This window comes from Lissotriton vulgaris, chromosome 2_1 (genome assembly GCF_964263255.1).
Source record: "Lissotriton vulgaris chromosome 2_1, aLisVul1.2, whole genome shotgun sequence".
Classification (NCBI taxonomy): domain Eukaryota; kingdom Metazoa; phylum Chordata; class Amphibia; order Caudata; family Salamandridae; genus Lissotriton; species Lissotriton vulgaris.
Genome location: NC_141687.1, coordinates 1,992,723,078 through 1,992,744,251, shown reverse-complemented (window position 1 = coordinate 1,992,744,251; position 21,174 = coordinate 1,992,723,078). Strand labels below are relative to the sequence as shown.

Here is a 21,174-nt window from a genome sequence, read left to right as displayed (position 1 = left end):
CTAAAATCGTTTCAATTAAATCGGTCTCTCCATCTTCTCAGGAGTAAGTCTTGCAATAAACTGTATAACGGACCTGGATCAGATGCTTGGTTTTCATACTGTATAATAAGGTGTTGTGTCATGTATATACCAGCTAGTCGCTGTTCTTCTGGAGTGAGACTTAAAAATGTGTGCACTACTGAATCGTCTTTGTATATGCTGTCATCCCCGGCCCACTGTACTGCGGACCGAGCTAGTTCCTGTTCTCGTAAGGTATTGAGTTCGTGATAACCTCTTTCAGTATTTTGTCAGTCATCTGGAATACATGTTCAAGGGTACATCGTTCTGGTACCGGACAAAGGTAACGTTTCTTATTTTCTTATTTTCGAACGTTTCTTGTTTACGAATGGGTCTACGAATGGGTCTATCGAAGGGCCTATCAAAAGGATACGATCTAGGGAGTTTCTCTCTACCTACATATGCCATCATTTTTCTACCTGCCTGTTGCGAGGTTTCTGCTGGATTCTCTGGTTCTTCCTCCTGCGAGGAGTCCTGATCGTCTGATTCAAGTGGCTCTTCAGATTCTCGACGGGCATGTATTGCTATTATTTCTTTACGGATCTTTCTAACCATAGCATGTACACATTTCTCTTTATCATGTTTACCCTCAGCAATATTCTGGCTCCATCTGTTCAATCTATCCATCTCATCTTGTGGGAAACCTACCTGATCTTGTTCCCTTATTAAACAATTAACCAAAAAGCGCATGATTAAACCTTTGTTCTCAACTTTCTGACGTGACATGGCTTCACCAACACACTCCGGTCTTTCTCCCGTTCTAATAAAATGATACAATTTGTCTAGATGATCTGGCATTTCTGGCAGTAAAACTAAATAATCGGTAACACGTCTTAAACGTAGGGATGCTAATAACATGGGTCCTGTTCGTCCTGGCACTGTATCATATCTGCAATCAGTAAGCTGTTCTTGAAGTTTTTCGGCTGGAGCCCCTTTAGGTGTTCGTGACATTGCGAAATCTCTCATTGTCATACGTTGTAACTGTGGCGGGGTACGGAAACCTCCTCTAGCACCTCCTGAAGCGGAGGCTTGAGCGTAACCTGACTGTAGGGTCGGTATTTGTAACGGGACTGGACCCTGAACAAAAGGATTAAGTGGATGAATACCACCAGGGAGAACTACCGGGGAAGTGACAACAGGTGCCGGAAGTGGTGCGGGTGGAGTTTGCAGTTGCGGACCTGGGTGTAGATGATCGTGGGGTAGGTTAACGTCAGCAGGCGGTACGGGTACATGGGCAGGTGCATTAGTATATGCGGGAGCTATATCGTCTAAATAGGAAGAAAGGAAAATGTCCGCTGCGGTCTTATGACGTGATTTTGTCGGAACCAATGGAGGGGGCAGATCTTTCGGTATTTCCGGGGTCGCCTTGGGCAGGCCCTCGGCCAGAACTGGATACAGTCCTGTCACAATGGTATTACTCTGTCTGTCGTGTTGTTCCATTCTAACTCGTTCTCCTTCTTCTATTAGTTCTTTTTCTTTGGCTTTTTCGGAATCTTCTCTACTTTTCTCTGCTTTTCTGAACGCTTTCTCTGTCCGTCTATGTGATTCTTTACGCCACAATTCAATGGCATCTTTCTGTGATTGTCTAGCTTTCTTTTTCCATAACGCTTCTTCTACTCTCATGATGCAATCGGCATCCCACGTCCCTGTAACAGGCCATCTCTGATTCTCTGACAAGTCCTTCGTGTAATCCACCCATAAATCTAGATATAATATGGCATCTAAGCCGTGCTTGTGGTACATAAAATGCCCAGGAGTGTCCCTGGGTGGGATGGGAACTGCTTCTTCAAGAATCCCTTTCCTAGTCCCTATCTGTCGTAACTTCGAGAACAAAGGCATGGCTGCCTCTAGAATGGACACGAAAACAATGAACACAATATAATATGCAAACAGTCACTCATACCACGACATTAAACACATTGAAACATTTCGAACATAAATTGACAACCCACTAATTCTATAATGAGAACAAAATCGAACCGTTGAATACAGGAATTTCTTGATATACTGCTAAACAGTACAGATACACTGCTAAAACAGTGCAGACCGGGTCTGTGTACCCAAACCCGTCTTGACCGGATACAAATCAATGCACCCGTCTTGATGCGTCCCCAGCAACGGTACTCACCGGGAAGCACGGAACGGAAGGCCTCGGAAACTCGACTGGACTGGACTGACGTCACCGCTTCTGCTGCGCACTACGCATGCGCCTCGGTACTACAGGTGGGCCTCTCGACACCTCGGACGCTGCTCTCTCGGCTGGGCTCTGGTCGGGATCCTCCGCACTCCTCACCGCCTCGTCTGGATGTCGATCGCAGTCTCCGTCACCTCCGTGGGCCTGAGGGAGATACAGGAAATCCTGCAGATGCGCATGGGGTCCGTCACGGACGTGGCAGGGGGCTAGGCCTGCGACGCATCTCCGGCGCGTGGGGTGGGGGAGGGGTCCCGATTCGGGCGCCAAATTATGTGGTAAATATTTTACCGTATCATTTTTCCATACAATTACAAGTTCAAGAATAGCTCAATAAAATGAAAGGCAGAGTCCGGGGTGTCTGAGTCTTAAAGGGCTTTAATTCAGAAATGACTCGAGTCAATGGAGATCTATTCCATCAATACAAGGGTTCGGGCATGCAAGGGAAGATGTCAGGAAAGATGTCAACGATTTATTCACAGTACATGACATATATAGTAAAAATGACACAATAGCATTGCATTACAGTAGGCGTGACTAGTGAAATGTATATGATAAGAACATATGTGTGTAGCAAAAGGGCGTGAACATGGGTGTGCACAGAGGCGTGAACTAGAAACGTCACAGAAAAGTGTCACAGTGGGTGGATGCTTAGTGAATTCTTGCAGAGTCAGCTGAAACCTATGGCCAGGATGCGCGCGCAGCTACTATGACGTGTGATTGACGTATGTCTGGAGGAAACTAGGAGTCTGACTTTTAACACTAGTAGAAGAGACATAAGTCTGGCATGTCAGATCGACCTGTTCCTAAAACATATCTGATATCTTGTGTTTGGAGGATGTTTATACTGGAGGAAAAAGGTCTTTCGGGTAGAGGCTATGCTACACTGAATGTATGCGTGTCTAGGTGCAGATGCGCGGAGCCAGGGCCTACCATGGTAACGGAAGCAATGAATTTCATGAGGAGGACAGGAAGGCTTTACCCTTTACTTTGCAGCCGGGGAGCTGTTTACTTATTTTACTAGACAGGAATGTGTTTTCGAGGAGGCTGAGCTGGCTACGCTGATAACTTGAAGGCAATAATACTGTTTTGGCAGGCAGAGCAGGCCGAGCCGGGCACCGCTCGCTTGGCAGGAAGTAAGGCAGAGGTCAGGGATGCATGTCATCTCCACGTTGCAGCTTTCGGAGACAGAGACGGGAAAAGTGGTTCAATGGCAGGAATCAGGGCCTAACTCGGCAGAGCCAGGAAAACGTGAAAGTGCACCATGTAAAGACGGTGGCATGGCATACTTAGGAACTGAATTATCAATCCATTCATGGTGGATCTGATAGAGGACATGTTAACGTTGGACGCAAATGTATTTGCGTCATCAAATTCGGTTGCGGAGGGAAGTTACATGCACTTTAACTCGTACATGGAGGCGATGGGGTACTCGTTAGGGGACATAACTGACCATAAAAATTCCAATTACCTCATTCCCTCCTTGTCCCCTACGGACCCATTAGGATATATCTATTTTCATGAGACCATCTATTTGTTCGTATAACATCATTTGTTCTTCTTTCTTTAATCGGGAATGGGAACGTGAACTCGAGCGGGGAACACAAGCTGTGGCGCACAAGCCGCAAATCGCTGGCCCACATTGAAGACATAAACAGCAACTGAATACAATGGCCAATATAATTACCTCATCAGTATAATGAATGCCATAAATGTATTGTGCAATAATTGATTATAGATGAAGACACTGATACTCACAAAGTGTTATTTTGATCACTGAAAGATGGCCGCCACAATGAATAAATTGTATAGATTGTGCCATTTTTTATTTCTTTTAATGCACGTGACCGAATGTCACAACAAAACTTTATTTAAATGCACAAATAATGTAAAGTAGGTTTACACTGACGAAGGCGGAAACACCGAAACGCATTTGTTAAATTCCTTTTGAAAACTGCAATGCTATGAATAAATATGGCATGTGAACTGCGCAAAATAGCTTGAGTGCTCTTTATTGGAAAACGGTCTGAGGAATAGGGACCGAGTGTATATATATATATATATATATACACATATATATATATATATATATATATATATATATATATATATATATATCCAAACGTAAGAGTTGCCCCCAAAGGAAGAGCCTCCAGGTAGGTCCGTGTTGCACCAGTTTTAATGTATATGCAGCAGTCACAGATTTTGAAGAACTGGCTTCGCTCATCATACGTCATACGCGTTTCAGGTTACCCCCTTCTTCTGTGGCGTTTCTGTTGTGGCAAAGTAAAGGCAGAAAGTGCAATTAGTGATATTTATCGACCTGCCCCCTGTGGCGCATCATCACTTCTGCGTGACGTCATCTACGCTTGTACGACGCACTGTACGCGTACCACACAAAAGTTTTATAATGTTTAAAACGATATATCTATGTATTTATTGCAAATTTTAAAGGTAGACATTATCTGGGATAATCATGAAAATTGTTTTTTTTTATCTTTTAATAAGCGTATATTATTATGAAAAGCAATTACGCAAATCTCGGAAGTACGTCGTACATACTCGCATCATAAGCGCACCGTAAACACAGCGTACGAGCTCTGTAAGCGCACCGTAAGAGTACGCACAGCCATGTGGCTTTAAAAGAGATTTCATTGGTTCATAACACTTCCTACACCTACTGTTGAAAGACTCCTCCCATTTTGATCATTCTACTTGGACTTTCTCAGGAGCAGCCTCTTTTCTTGGGAGCTGAAGTCCTTTAGAACAATTATCATCAATATGGCTGGTCTTCCTCAAACACCTTCTGACCATTCGTCAGATGATAATGAATTTTTGAATGAGCCACCTCAGAAAAAGAGGAAAGAAGCTGTTATATGGAAATGTTTTACTTTTCCAGCGGGACAAAAAAAGGTGAATGCACGTAAGGTCACGTGTAAAATCTGTGACGTGACATTATCCAGAGGTGACCCATCAAAAAAGTACTCTTTCGGTGCTGCACGTATGGAGCGTCACGTGAAAAACTTGCATCACAATAATTATGCAAGGGAGGCTACGCGCAGCCTACAGGAGAATCCTCCAACCGCAGTGGCTAACACCACAAGTGCACCACCACCTCCTGGAAGCAGTCCAAATCCTATTATTGTTCCTCAGTTATCTGAGGTCACTATCCACTGTAAATATTGCAAAGAAATGCATTGCTACGGTGAGCAATCTGTGGACCTGATTGGGAAGAGGCAAGAGCAGCACTGTTGCCCTAAGAAATCATTTCAACTTTTTTGTTCCTGGTGCACATTTTGGTTTCAAAAGTTCAATTTTTCTGGTAAAAAAAAAAACTTGTTGAAAAAACGACAAAAAATATATAAAACAACAAAGACAAAAAAACTGTTCTTTTCAGAACTACCTCTACTGGTCAAAAAAAAGAACTATATTTCTATGTTAGTCTGTAAAAGTTTGTCAGAAAGAATGTGTAGTTCATAAATGAATGAATAAATACATTAGTAGTGTATGGTGAATGTGAAAGTGTAGAACTAAAAAGATGTGCTACAGCATAAATCTATAAGGTGTTTACCTATAGTATACTGTAGTACCTTCGAAGCACTTGAATGTAACATATGCATATAAATATGTTACAAGTCAATGCTTCAATTTGCACTATTGGTGTAACTGCCTGGATGAATTTGTATGTATTAGGGGTGGTTTTACAAACCCCTTGTGCCACTTTTACACAACCGTTGCATTACATTTGTGATGCAGCGGTGGTGCAAAAGATGTGCCGTAATGTATGGTATTTACAATGTGACATAATTGGAAGGTGCGTCACATTGTAAAGCCCTGCGCCAGAAGGATGCTTTCCTGCGCAGGTGGGGGGTCTTCTGGCACAGGAACTCCTCCTAAAAGTGACTAAGTGAAATCTAAAAGATTTGATACAGTCACTTTTGGGCTTATACTGAGTCAAAACCCTGCACATGTTTGAAGCAGGTGTAAGGATTGATACAGCATTATGAGCATAGGGCCCAAAGAGCATTCCTGGAGCTGCATTTAAATCAGGCTCCCCCGCTGACCCTTGCCCTGCCCGGGTGCTTTCGGAGGTGGCGGACATTGTCTGTAGTGAGGTCACTCAGATAGTGAATCTCTCCCTATCCTCAGGTGAGGTTCCTCCTAGATGGAAGCGAGCAAAGCTCCTGCCGCTTCTGAAAAAACCTGGGTTGGATGCTACCGTCCTTGGGAACTATCGTCCCATATCCCTTTTGCCAGCACTGGCAAAAATTTGTGAGAAAGTGGTTTTCCGTCAACTGGAGAGCTTTGTTGAGACCTCCCATGCTCTTCACCCAGCTCAATCAGGTTTTAGGGCGGCCTATAGCACTGAGACTGCGCTGGGTGAGATGACGGAGTCGATTCGGGAATGTTTGGACGGAGGCAGCAGAGCGGTCCTGATTTTATTGGACCTCTCTGCCGCGTTCGATACCGTTCCCTACGAGCTCCTCCTCGCCAGGCTGTCTGCTATTGGCATCGGTGGAGGTGCCCTGGGCTGGTTGTCCTCATTTCTATCAGACAGGACACAGCAGGTCTGGATGCTGCCCCATGCCTCAGAGCCTAAACCACTCCTCACGGGGGTCCCACAGGGATCTACCCTTAGTCCCCTACTGTTCAACATTTACATCACCCCCCTGGTCTATTTAGCGGAACAGTATGGGGCTAAGATTATAGGGTTTGCCGACGGTACTCAGCTGCTGTTCACCTGGCCAGATGATAATCTGGATACTACAGCAGTCCAACTGTGTTTGTCCTCAGTTTTTCGCTGGTTAACTATGGCCCAGTTGAAATGCAATGAGGATAAATCCGAGGTGCTCTTCTATGGCTCCTCCCCCCCAATTTCAGGAATTCGCTGTGGCCCCCGAACATTCCCAGCCCCAAGGAGATGGGGGGCCCTGCGAAAAATCTTGGCATTTGGTTCGGGGAGGATCTAAGATTTGAGGACCATATAAAGAAGTTATCTGGGACATGCTTTGCCACGCTGAGAATGCTACGAAAATTCTTCCCACTGCTCCCTAGAGAAGCAAAGGAGACTGTTGCTCGGGCTCTCATACTGGCAAGGCTGGATTATGCGAACGCCCTGTTTAGCGGCATTCCAGCATACTTGGTTAAACGCCTGCAAATCATTCAGAATGCTGCTGTCTGCCTGTATCCCAGCGCATCCTGTTTAAATCCTTGGTGCTCTCGTTTAGAGCAACCCACGACCAAGGTCCTGCTTATCTGAAGAAGAGATTCGCTTTGTATGCCCCCACTCGACCTCTCAGATCATCCACTTTGTTTAAAATGTCTCTCCACCGCTTCAAGCGAACCAGACTAGGGGGGCAGTCTATAGCTGTAGTCGCTGCTCGTGCCTGGAACGCTCTCCCTTTTCATCTGCGCTCCACGCAATGCGTTGCTCAATTTAAGAAAAATCTGAAAACCCATTTGTTTAGGAGTGTGACCTAAGCTGATTTCCGTTTGTTTTCTTTTGCCTCTTCCCAATCGCACCATGATACTCTCAAGTAATGGAGCGCGTTATAAAATGGTTTATACTTATACTTACTTACTTGACTAGGTACTAAAATCTCCCAATGAACACAAGGACTCTTTTTAGAGCCACCCAACATGTAAACACATACACTTCATAAATATCTAAAAATATATTAATTTTTCTAGCTTAGGAACGCTTACGGGACGACTTACAGACTTCGCACCGTACGTCGTACGTACGGTAAATCTATCGTAAGAAAGAAAAATAGCGTCTATTACTAATTTTTTATAATCCCTGGGGACCCCATCCCCCGGGCCTAAAATACAACGTTGGGGACCGTGGGGGGGACCCCCAATGACCCCACGTTCCCAGCCGGCACCCCACGTCCTTTGGGAGCCGGCATCGCTTTTCGTCAGAGAGCAGCTAACATGCTGCTCTCTCTGACGAAATGCAGTTTGCTATGGTAGGGCGGGAGCTGCGAGGCCCCCGCCCTACTACAGCAAACAGCAGTCCCACGTGGGTAGGCACCCCGGGACACTGCAGGAGCCAGCCCTGGGAAGGTGGCGGACCCCAGGGTCACCACAAGATTCCAGGAGGGGGGCCGCGTGGCCCCCCTCCCAACATTAAGAAGCCCCGGGGGTGGTGGTCCCCTGGGCTGGGGGATCAGTCACAGACCCCAGTATATTCAATATTACAGCCCCGGGGAGGTGGCGGTCCCTGGGGCGAGTGGGGGGGGGACAAAGAGCCCCCCACACAGTATTTATTTTTTTAAACAAAGCCCCGGGGGTGGCAGTCCAGTCCCCGGGGCTGTGGGGGGGCCATAAGCCCCCGCATCATTAATAACAAAGCCCCGGGGGGTGGCGGTCACCGGGGCTGTGGGGGGCCGTGTTCCCCCTGCAAGCATAATTACTTTGCCCCGGAGGGTGGCGGTCCCCGAGGCAGTGTGGGGGGATTGGACCCTCCCACACATTTTCCATAATACCCCAGGGATTTGGTCCCCGGGGGCTAATTAAAAAAAAAAACAGACCAGATTAAATTTTTTTGATTTAAGGCGTACGAGTACCTAAGCGTACCCAGCAATTTATAAAATGTGGGACCCCCTGAGCAGGACTAGGGGGTCAGGGTGTTACTACCCTGCCACCTTTGTGTGTTTTCCACCTTTGTTTCACTGCTTTCTTGTGCCTGGCTCCAGTGTTCTCAGGCTCCACCCATGCAGTTCAGCTTGAACAAACTGCATCTTCCACAATGCAGCGTGATATTGGGCCGGGAGGGTGAAACTTGTGGCCTGGATTGAAAATGTTCACAGTGAGTGAAGGGCCAATTTTGAGAGCAAGGTCAGGCGACTGGTACAGCCAGGTAAAAGAAAGATGCCTTACTTGCCCCTACTTCCAGCTGCGCTTTCACACCTAGGGCCAAACTGGAGACAACGGCACAGTGTCAACGCCTCTCCATACAGTGATGGACTGAACGGGCAGCAGTTTTAATTCCCTCGTGGGTCGGGTGGTGGTTCTCAGCTGCTGAATCCTCAGAAAACAAAAAGTGTTGCCACTGATGCCCCCGTTGCTGAGAACGCTTGACGGAAGGGTCCCTCTTGCGTGCCAAGTGCTGACACGCCACACAATTCGGGTGATTGACATAAAAGTTATGAGATGCCAACTCTAAATGAGGCAGGCAGACCAAGAGTTTGGAGGGTATGGTACTCGATCACAATGTGCAACAAAGTAACCTTTCTGCCATGGAAAACAGCAATTAAAACGCATCATTTACCAGGCAGCCTTTATTACACAGTGGCTTTACCAGGCATTGCCTTTGCACGAAAATCAAAAGTATATATCAGGTAAGTGATAGCAAAGCAGTCAAGCTGGTTGCCACAGCTCGCGGTGGGAGTAGACCATTTTCCTGTATTGTTCAAAGCAAATGACGAAAATAGACCGCTGCACACCAATTCTCCAACAAATTGCAGTTTATTTTTATTTAGGTACAGAGCAAACCAACACATTTCGACTCAGAACGAGTCTTGCTATATATATATATATATATATATATATATATATATATATATATATATATATATATATATATATATATATATATGGTTTCCACACTCAGCCGCTGATTAGCAACAGAAACGAGTGAAACAGACTTCAAATGTCTTCCAAAAGCAGGTATTTATTTAAATCATTTTTTAAAGTGCGGCCTTGCTCGCAGGTAATTAGTGCTCGGGATTTCGTTACAATTTAAATCACCTTCCACCAATCGTATGAGAATACACTTTCTGTTATGGGAATCAACAAAGGACTTCAACTTTAACGATGGCCATAGAAGATAGACTATTTTCTGAAAGAGCATGTGTTACATGTTGTTCTTGAGTCATAGTCTGAAACAGTTCTTTAAAATATTACTTCTAGCAAGCCGAATATATAGTACAAATACATATATATAAAAATCATTTAAATTGGCAGAACTGTACATTATTGTTAATAACTGCATAATACTTTATGTGCCATCAGTACCTTGTATAGTTATCCTTTATGTCTATTCTCAAAAATAGTGCAAATGCTTGTGCAAAATAGTGCAAATGCTTGTGCAAAATAGTGCTGATAATATATTACCTACTGGCGGTATCCAGTAGGAAGTTATAGTTAGGACCTACTTTCCATAGGAAAGCCACAACATTCTATTTGGATTAACTTGGGCGCCTGTGGACGAATTTTTGCGAATTTCTCCAAGAAAATGGCCTGCTTCGCTCCTTCCCTGAAAGTTTGGGGTGATTCGTCAAGTGGGGGCCGAGAAAAAAGGGGGTCCCAAAAAGTGTTTTCCCATGCAATTTTTCCATAGGGACCTTTAGCCAGGGCTACAGCCCGAACGGCTGACCGGAATTACAACAAATTTGGCAGAGAGGTAGAGTTTGGTTCGCAGATTGTGCTTTATGTTAAATGGTGCAAATCTGTTCAGTAGTTCCTGAGAAAATCAAAAGTAAAATCATAGTGATATCCAGAGACGAAGTTCAGTACTCTGTACTGTACTCTGTACCTTCCTGAGAAAGAGCTGCATGGTCATTGGCTGTCAACTGTCTCAACATTCCAAACCAGGAGGTGTTGGCAGCCATCTTGTGCCTCGGTAGAACAGAGGCACAAGAAAGCAGTGAAACAAACGTGCAAAACACGCAAATGGGGCAGGGTAGAAACACCCTGACCCCCTAGGCCTGCTCAGGGGGTCCCAAAAGGACCCCCAAGGCCCCAAAATATTTTTTTTTATTAAATTGCGGGGTACGAAGTACTGTACTCTGTACCTTCCTGAGCACGAGCTGCATGGCCATTGGCTGTCAACTGTCAACACTCCAAACCAGGAAGTGTTGACAGCCATCTTGTGCCTCGGTAGAACCGAGGCACAAGAAAGCAGTGAAACAAATGTGCAAAACTCGCAAAGGGGTCAGGGTAGAACCACCCTGACCCCCTAAGACTGCTCAGGGGGTCCCACAAGGACCCAGAAATATATATATATTTTTTTAAAAATCATGGGGTACGAAGTACCGTACTCTGTACCTTCCCGAGCACGAGCTGCATGGTCATTGGCTGTCAACTGTCAACACTCCAAACCAGGAAGTGTTGGCAGCTATCTTGTGCCTCGGTAGAACAGAGGCACAAGATAACAGTGAAACAAACGTGCAAAACACGGAAAGGGGGCAGTGTAGAAACACCCTGATCCCCTAGGCCTGCTCATGGGGTCCCACAAGGACCCCCAAAAACAATTTTTTTTATAAATCGCGGGATACGAAGAACCGTACTCTGTACCTTCCCGAGCGCATACTGTAGGTTCCTGGTGGGCTAGTTGGGCCCCAGGGTCCTCCAGTATGCAGTTCCCCCTCTGCAAACGTGCCAGGGGGCTGTTTTGCAGATAGGTGTAAAAAGGGGCGTGGCCTCATTGCACCTCTCTGCAAAGCAGCCCCCTGGTGCATACTGGAGGTTCCTGGTGGGCTAGTTGGCCCCCAGGGACCCCCAGTATGCAAGGGGAATTAGTTCCCCTTCTGCAAACACGCCAGGGGGCTGCGTCGCAGTGAGGTGTAAAAAGGGGCGTGGCTTCATTACACCTCTCTGCAATGCAGCCCTCTGGCGCATACTGGAGGTTCCTGGTGGGCTAGTTGGCCCCCATGAACCCCCAGTATTCAAGGGGAATTAGTTCCCCCTCTGCAAAACGCGCCAGGGGGCTGCGTTGCAGATCAGTGTAAAAAGGGCTGTGGCTTCCTTACACCTCTCTGCAAGGCAGCCCCCTGGTGCATACTGGAGGTTCCTGGTGGGCTAGTTGGCCCCCAGGGACCCCCAGTATTCAAGGGGAATAAGGTCCCCCTCTGCAAACGCGCCAGGGTGCTGCGTTGAAGAGCGGTGTAATGAGGCTACGTCCCTTTTTACACCTCTCAGCAACGCAGCTCCCTTGCGCATACTGGAGGTTCCTGGTGGGCTAGTTGGCACCCAGGGACCCCAGTATGCAAGTGGGCTTAATTCCCCAACTTAGAACACGCTACAGAGCGCGTTTGTACAGTGGTGAAGGTAGGGGGCGGGGCTTGAGGTGATGTGAGTGCAAACATGCCCTGTGCCACGTTTTAAGTTGGGGAATTAATTCTATAGCAGGACCGGAGGCTTCAGATTATACAAAACTACATTTCCCATGAACACCTGGGAAAGCAAACAGTCTTTTCGGGAGTCCTTCGTCTCTGTCCGCACTCTGGCCAGCTCCCATCATGCCCATGCTGCTGTTTCCTCTTCCTCTTTCTTTGCTGCTCAGCAGCAAGATAAGTGTTTTTTCTCTTCTCTCCTGGGTTTTGGGGGCGATTCTTGTGCTGTTGTAAAGATTTGGTCAGCGCTTGGCGGGTTTCCTTTCTGCAGATTCCCCCTGATAATCGCGGGACGTCTGGCGCTCCTAACGCAATTTTTGGCCCAGTGTAAGGTGCGGTGTGGTCCTCCCACCGCTAGGGGGCGAGTTCTCCTCTCTGTGGTCAGCTCGACTCTGAGGCATTTTCACAGCGTTTTTTCGTGCTGCCTACAGAGAGCCTGTCCTGCCTCCTGCCAACTGGTCTGACACCCTGAGGTGTTAAGTTTTCCTCCCTTTCTGCAAACCTGAACGCCCTGGTGGGTCAATATTTGTGTGCCTGAACACCCTGAGGGGTCGCAATTTGCACCAGGCTTGAGTGGTGCGGTGGGGCGCTTTAACGGGTGGGGCCCTGTGACAGTGAGGGCTGAAGCGTCCCCTGGGCTTGTCCCTCTTATTGTGTGCCTGCGTGCCACCCACATTTGCCTGGGCCACCTCCCAGCCTAAATTGGTGCCCGTGAAGGTGCAACTTTGATTTCTGCTACCTCCAGCTCTTGTGCCTGCAGAGCCTAACAACTCATAATGCAGGGGGAGCACGACCAGTACCCAGAGGAGGACCCCCTTAACGATGTGCCCTGGGACGACGACTTTTATCAGGCAGTAGACTATTCAATTTACAAGGTCGTAGACCAGCCCATGGTTCTTCTAGAGCAGCGCCTTACTGCACGGTTAGATGAAGCCTACGCGAAGCTGGCAGCCCTTATTCCCACCCAAACCCCTGCCCCTGTGCCCTCTCCTTCCCCTCCCCCCAGTAAGAAGCAGTGCACTGAGGGGGTAGACTCGGAGGCATTTGCGCGAGTTAAAAGCGCATTTTTGGAGCATGAGGCTCCCAAGCCTGTCCCAGTGCCCCAAGCGGATAACTTTCGGCTTGGGGCACTGGGACATCATTTGCGATGTCATCAGTCATGAGTGATGTCACTGACCATGTCACGAGTGATGTAATATGTGACGTCATCAGCAGTGCATTGCGGGCGCGTGAGTTATAGTTAGCTGAACTAACTATAACAGGAGAATTTCAATGGTTTTGTATGAGTGAAATGTCCAGCTAACTATAACACGTGTGAAACCTATGTTTTTTTCAGTGAATTTGCAAGTTTTTTAAAATGCTAATTCCTAACTATAACGTGGCGGAAACCTATGGTTTTTTCAGTGAATATTTATATATATATATTTTTTTAAATAACGAACCAAACCACATTCACTGGATGATGTTATTTGAGATGTCTTCAGTGATGTCACTAACCATGTCATGAATGATGTAATATGTTACATCTTCAGCAGTGGATTGCGGGTGCGCGGGTTATACTTAGTACAACTAACTATAACGGAGGAATTTCAATGGTTTTGTAGGAGTGAAATGTCCAGCAAACTATAACACCCCTAAAACCTATGGTTTTTTCAGTGAATTTCTAAGGCTTTTTAAATGCTAATTCCTAACTATACAATGACTGAAACCTATGTTTTTTTCAGTGAATATTTATATATATATTTTTTTTTAAATAACGAACCAAACCACATTCACTGGATGATGTTATTTGAGATGTCTTCAGTGATGTCACTAACCATGTCATGAATGATGTAATATGTTACATCTTCAGCAGTGGATTGCGGGTGCGCGGGTTATACTTAGTACAACTAACTATAACGGAGGAATTTCAATGGTTTTGTAGGAGTGAAATGTCCAGCAAACTATAACACCCCTAAAACCTATGGTTTTTTCAGTGAATTTCTAAGGTTTTTTAAATGCTAATTCCTAACTATACAATGACTGAAACCTATGGTTTTTTCAATGAATTTCAAAGGTTTTTTAAATGCCAATTCCTAACTGTAACATGTCTGAAACATGTGTTGTTTTCAGTGAATTTCAAAGATTCTTTAAATGACAATTTTTAAATGTATTGTTATATTTACTTTTAGATACTGATTTACTAAATTTTTTTCAAGTATTTATTTTTAGATATTTTATTTTTTAAAGTACATTATAATTACATTATACATTACAAAATATACTTTCTCAGAAGGAATTACTTTAGTTTAAAGACTTTGCAAATTGGCAAAAGACTTTTGTACAGTAGTTACAGTTGTTGCAATGGGCAACACAATTTCAAACACAATGCAACATTGAGCTCAATGGGAAGTTCTAGTTAAATGCAATTAGTTACTTTATGGATTACTTTTCTAACCACAGGACTGGATCCTAGATTCAGTCCTGGGACATCTCCTGTAAACAGTTGAGAAAAAGCGTTTTGGTTACAGTAGTGATTTATAAGGAATATTATTGTATGTTATCACCAATGTTATCCTATGGGAGGAAATTCACTTAGGAGGTAAGTACTGTTATCGTTACTTTTTCTTACCCTTTGGTGGATCTTGGATCCAGCACTGGTGCATCTCCTGTAAACAGTTGAAAGAATGTGTTTAAGTCATACAGGCTATTTTTAGGGAATATTTGTAGTTTGTGAAAATAGACACTTAAAAACTTTTCTGGTGAAAACCACTCAATGTTATCCTAAGGAAGGAAATTCAAGTTACTGGTAAGTACGGTTACAATTACTTTTCAGGATCAGTACTGGGCTCAAAGATGCAGCACTGAGGTCTCTCCTGAGAACAGATGAGTAAATCGGAATTCGTAGTTCGGCTGATTTTACTTCGGTCCAGTATATATAGAGCCACTTTCCTACACCATCCCCACCCTTCACCTCTGTGCAAACGCCCTGTAGGGCCTTTAAGTTGGGGAAAGTATTCCCCTTCAATACGGAGGGTCACTAGGGTCCAACTAGCCCACTAGGTACATCCAGTAAGCGCCACAGAGCTGCATAGCAGAGAGATGTAAAAAGGGGCACAGCCTAGACCACCTTTCTGCAACGCAGCGCAGTGGCGTTCACTTAAAACGCGCCACAGGGCGTGTTTGCACACATCACCTCAGGCCTCTTCCCCTCCCTTCACCACTGTGTAAACGCGCCCTGTGGCCGTTCTAAGTTGGGAGTTTAAGTCGCCACAGAGCTGCGTTGCAGGGAGGTGTAAAAATGGGCATGACCCCTGAACACCTGTCTGCAACGCAGCTCCCTGGCACATACTGGAGTCTCCTGGTGGGCTAGTTTGCCCCCAGGGACCCCAGTATTCAAGGGGAATTCGTTCCCCATCTGCAAACGCGCCGGGGGGGAGGCACGTTTGCAGAGTGCTGCAAGAAGGGGGCGTGGCCTCTGGCACGATGCAGTTTTTTCTTTTTTTTAAAGAAGTGTGGCCACGTGGCTCCCCTCCCAACATTTGAAAAGCCCTGGGGGTGGTGGTCCCCGGGGCTTGGGGGTCCATAATGGAAATTAGCCGGGGTGGCGATCCTCAGGGCTGCAGGGGGCCGTGAGCCCCTGCATGTATTAGCGAAAGGCCCCGGGGTGGTAGTCCCCGGGGGCTTGGGGGGGGGGGGACTTTGAGCCCCCCCACCCTCTTATGTTAAAATATAGACATTCTCCCATTTATTCCCTTTCATACTATCTTCAGACAATTTTTGTTTGTATTTCAGCTGTGTGGTCCTGATGAGAACTCTATAAAGGAGACGAGTTCGAAATGCATAGACAATTTCATGTTGTTAGCCATAAGAAAAGAAAACAAAGCTTGAATTGTTTAAGTTTTTTAGAAGTTCAATATCATTTACTATGGCTTGTTTTAGATAGTAGGACTAAGAAGTTTTAAAAAGAAAAATATAGGGTGTGTGGTGTATGTGCGACGAATGAATGTAAAGGGAGTCTGAAGATAGCATGAAAGGGAATAAATGGGAGAATGCTGAATGGGAGTAGAAGATTTTATGAAGTAGATATTTGTAGTGATGCATCTAAAAAGATGATGAAAATGTCTAAATTTTGCTATGTGAAGAAAAAATAAATAAAAGAAAAGAGATTTATTTCAGACAGAAAAAGAAGTCTATGGTATATGTTGTTGTGTTCTCAATATGACCACTCACAAAAAAGAGTCTAAGTAAAGTAGCAGTATTGGCATTTGGTTAGTTCTTTTGTCTTTTGAGGCTTGGCCTTACTGTTGGGAGCCTAAACCCAGTGGTGTTATTCAATAACGAATATAGAGCCGGAGCCTGCGCTTCGTTTTTTTTCCCATAAGCAGGATCCGCACACCCTGTGCAGATTTTGCCGATTTAAAAAAAATAATAATTGGGGGAGGCCTTGGGGGTCCTTGTGGGACCCCCTAAGCAGACTTAGGGTGTCAGGGTGATTCTACCCTGCCCCCTTTTTGCGTTTTGCACGTTTTTCTATTAGGTTTCTTGTGCCTCGGTTTTACCGAGGCACTAGATGGCTGCCAACACTTCCTGATTTTGAGTGTTGACAGCCAATAAGAATACAGCTCGTGCTCTGCAGGGTGCGCGGATCCTGCAGATATATGTGATATATGTGATTTTAATTGAGATTTTCTCAGGAACTACTGAACGGCTTTACACCATTTAAGCAAAAGGCACGAGTCTGAACCAAGGACTACCTCTTTGCCAAATTTGGTGTAATTCCGTTTAGCAGTTCGGGCTGTATCCGCAGTGAACAGTTCCTATGGAAAACTGCATGGGGAAAACACATTTTGGGACCCCCCTTTTTTCTCGGCCCCCGCTTCACGAATCACACCGAGACTTTCAGGATAGGAGCGGACCGGAACGCCCCACCAGTTTCAAAAATTTCGCGAAGATTCGTCAACCGGCGCCAAAGGTATTCCAAGTAGAATGTTGCAGGTTTCCTATGGATAACAGGTCCTAACTATCACTACCTACTGGCGACCGCCAGTAGGTTTTATATATATATATATATATATATATATATATATATATATATATATATATATATATATATATATATATATATATATAGAAGTAACTAGAGACGAAATAATGATGATCAAACACAGAGTCAGAAAAGAATAAACTTCAAGATAAATTCAGATTTATTCTTAATTTAAAACCAACAAGAAGGTGCAGTAAGAAAAATAATAGAGAAAAATTGGCTTCTAATCAGACAAGATCCCATCATTGGTAAAACAGTTCTACAACAGCCGGCAATTACATATCGTCATGGTAAATCCATGCGAGACAGTTTGGTAAAAAATTATCCTTGTGGGCCTCCAACTAGAGGCACATGGTTATCCCAACGCACTGGCTTCTTTAAATGCAAAACATGTAAGGCATGCCAGCATAGGGTGACAATGACTAAATACAGAACTCCTTTCAGTGAAAGAGAAATTGTAATTGACAAAGTTTTGAACTGTAAATCGGACCATTTAATGTATGTATTGGAATGCCCTTGAAAACTAAAATATGTCTGAAGCACTGTTTTACAAGGCCACAAAAGAGTGTTACAACATATCAGAGCTATTAAAAACAATGACTCTTCCTATCCGGTGGCACGCCACTTCAATGAAAAACATGAATGCAATCCGAAGGAGCTTCAATATTATTTATTGGATTCGGTCCCAATGTCAAAGAGGGGTGGGGACCGAATGAAAGCCCTTCGTAGATTAGAGATGATGTATAGTTCAAGAAGTCTTTATTCGATTAATTCATCATAAAAGACATAAATACACAATACACATAAAACATATAAAACCAGTATTAAATCATCAACATCGAGTTGACTTCATACAGAACTATACAAAAGTTTAAAAAGGTGTCGAGCACAACCATACTACCACAGTATATACAGAAATTTAGACAGTCTCCACTAAATTGTTTTTAATAAACCTGCATCTGATCACCCAAGCCCACCCAAGAAACTTAGCAACCCCCACAACAATAAGCGGATCCAGATTAGTTTTTAACAGTCTCAAGGCTTCAGCAGCCGATCTGGTGCCTAGTTGTCTACATACTGGTTTGAGCCACTTGGTTCTGGGGGCTGAGTATAGTGGGCATACATACAAGAAGTGAGACAGACTTTCCCCAGTGCCGTGACAGTTGACGCAAAACCCCGATCTAACAGTTCCCCACTTTTTAGTAAAGTCCCCTATGGGAAGTGAGCCACATCTAAATTGAAAAAAGAGTTTGCGGTCCAAAGGTTTAGTAATAATTTCCCAGTACCTTTCTAACATGGGAGAATCTTTATGTACCATAAATAGTCCAGAAAGACTGCTCGTGCTCGTTTTTAAGAAAATGTTGTGCGTCACCCATTCCCAGTAACATTTTTTGAGCTCATTTTTTGATGGGAATTTGGCTGTCTCGGGCGAAGACCACAACTCAATAAGGCCCAGTGATAGTAAGGTGGCCCTGAGATCTCTAAGCCATCCGATTTTAGTGGCTCCAGGACTATTTTTTACCTCCAGACAAGCTTCTGCGTAATGATGTAGTTCTGGTGTCGTCCACAGGCGTCGCCAGAATGATAAGGGTCGAAATTTTACATGGTCGACCACCGAGTGGCACCCCAGATCATATAATAGGGGGATTAATGGTGTTGACTGAGGCAGACCTGTTACCATCCTTAAAAACTTGTTTTGGGCATGCTTCAAGGATTCCAGATTACTTCCACCCCATAGCTCTGCGCCATATAACACCGCTGATAAAACCTTTCCTCCATAGATCTTCATCAGCGGTGACATAGGCTTCGTAAATGACCCTTTATGTTCCTTAATCAAGGCTCCGCCCAACTGTTGATGTTTCAGGGTCATGAGCTCAATCTGATGGGTCCAGCTCAAGGTGTCACTGAAGGTAACTCCCAGGTAGGTGAAGTGCTTTGTCTGCTCCAGGGGGGTATCCCCCATGGTAACCCTAGCCTTAACCTGTTTATGCCCCCTCATAACCATAAATTTGGTTTTGGCCACGTTCACCTCCAGCTCATGTTCGCTGCAGAAACTCTCAAACCGCGACAGTGCGAGCTGGAGGCCCTGTCTAGTTCGAGAGATCAAGAGAGTGTCGTCAGCGAACATGAGCAGGGGGATTTTCATGCCAGCCAAACTTGGAGCATCAGTGGGAAATCCGTCAAAGTACTTGGTAACTCTATTAATATATAGAGAAAACAAGGTGGGTGCCAAAACACATCCCTGTCTGACACCTTTCGACACAGGGAAGTTCTTAGTCACCTCTCCGGGTTTGCCCCATCTTACAAAAGCATAAGTCTCCGCGTGGAGGTTAACTATAAGGCGGACCAGAATGGGAGGCATACCCATTTCTAGTAGGCAATTCCAAAGCCCAGCCCTCGGGACGAGGTCAAACGCAGACCTAAGGTCTACGAATGCCGCAAATAAATTTCCTTTACCCAGGGTAACCGTCTTCCAGTGCAGGAGCATAAAACGAAAGGCCTGATCCAGAGTGCTTACATGAGGTCTGAACCCTGCTTGGAGAGGGGTAAGAACGTTATATTCCTCGATCCATTCCTGGACCCTGGAAAGGACAAGTCGAGATACTATCTTCTGTACCGCATCAATGAGACTGATCGGCCGGTAGTTGGATGGAACCGACCGATCACCCTTTTTAAAGATGGGCAAGATCTCGGCACCAGCCCATGAATCAGGTACCTTGGCGCCCCTAGCCAGCGTGTTTGCCAAATGCAATAAATACGGTACCCATAGGTCTTGGTCCTGCTGGAAAATATCTGCTGGGATACAGTCTGGACCGGGCGCTTTGCCCCTAGGGATGGCATTCAAGACATTTTCAACCTCTTTGGCTGAAAACACAAGGGTATCAAAAGTTAATGGCCATCTAATGGGAGCTTCCCCTTCCCTAAGACACCTAAACTGTTCCTCAAAGTGGGACACCCATTTTAATTGATCAACAGAAGCGGGGCTGGGTCGATCATCCTGGGACTGTCCCCATCTGAGGAGATGCCAAAATTGCGTGAGGTTCCTAGAGCCGCAGGCCTCGGCTAGGAGAGCCCAGCGCTCATCATCCCATGCGGCTTTAGCCCGCCGTTTAACTTCATTATAAGCCTTCCTGCTGGTTTTGATTAGGGCTGGGTTCTTAGATTTTAAAGCTTTAAACAAGATTGAATGGGCCTTGCCACACTCTTCATTAAACCAGTTAGCAGGTTTCCTCGCCTTTCCTAAGCCCTTATTGGCTACGTACTTAACAAATAGTGACTTTAGGGATACAAACAGGCTGGCATGAATGTCTGAAATTTTAGGGGTTGTCCGATTCAGGTTGTCACACTTAACAAGTTCCCTTAGGGAATTAGAAACCAGAGTTCTAATTTTACTACGTGCATTCACATCTACAGCTACCTTTGGCCAACGAACCCTCCTCATATCATTAGTTAATACCATGGCCTCTTGAACGGGATTAGAATGTCGCACAATCGGCCCGGCAAAACTAAATTCCTTCAGTTCTGCTATGAGTGGTTCGTGATCACTTTCTGGTCGTGGTCTAATTGTCATATCCGATACTATGGGCCACAGGGTTGTGTCGACTAGGATATAATCAATGCGACTACTATGCCTGCCATTGAAAAATGTTGGGTTGCCCAACCTATCCGATCTTGTACGACCGTTTAGGGCACGGAGCCCCCAATTCAGACATAAGCCTTTGATGAAAGTGGCGCATTGGGACCACTTGGTGATCGGAGGTAGCTCGAGTTGTGGAATACCC

The 21,174-nt window shown here is 45.3% G+C and overlaps 1 protein-coding gene across 6 annotated transcripts in view; it reads right to left on the bottom strand.

Moving 5' to 3' along the window:
* CRTC3 (CREB regulated transcription coactivator 3) overlaps positions 1-21,174 on the bottom strand; it is a 1,134,508-nt gene that overhangs the window by 437,963 nt on the left and 675,371 nt on the right. For 2 of the 6 annotated variants that reach the window (XM_086958216.1, XM_086958217.1), the window contains exon 6: positions 14,978-15,014. The exons of the other annotated variants lie outside the window; for them this stretch is intronic. In XM_086958216.1, the coding sequence (XP_086814342.1) occupies positions 14,978-15,014 (37 nt within the window). The remainder of the gene's footprint in view (positions 1-14,977; positions 15,015-21,174) is intronic. 6 annotated transcript variants of the gene reach the window in all.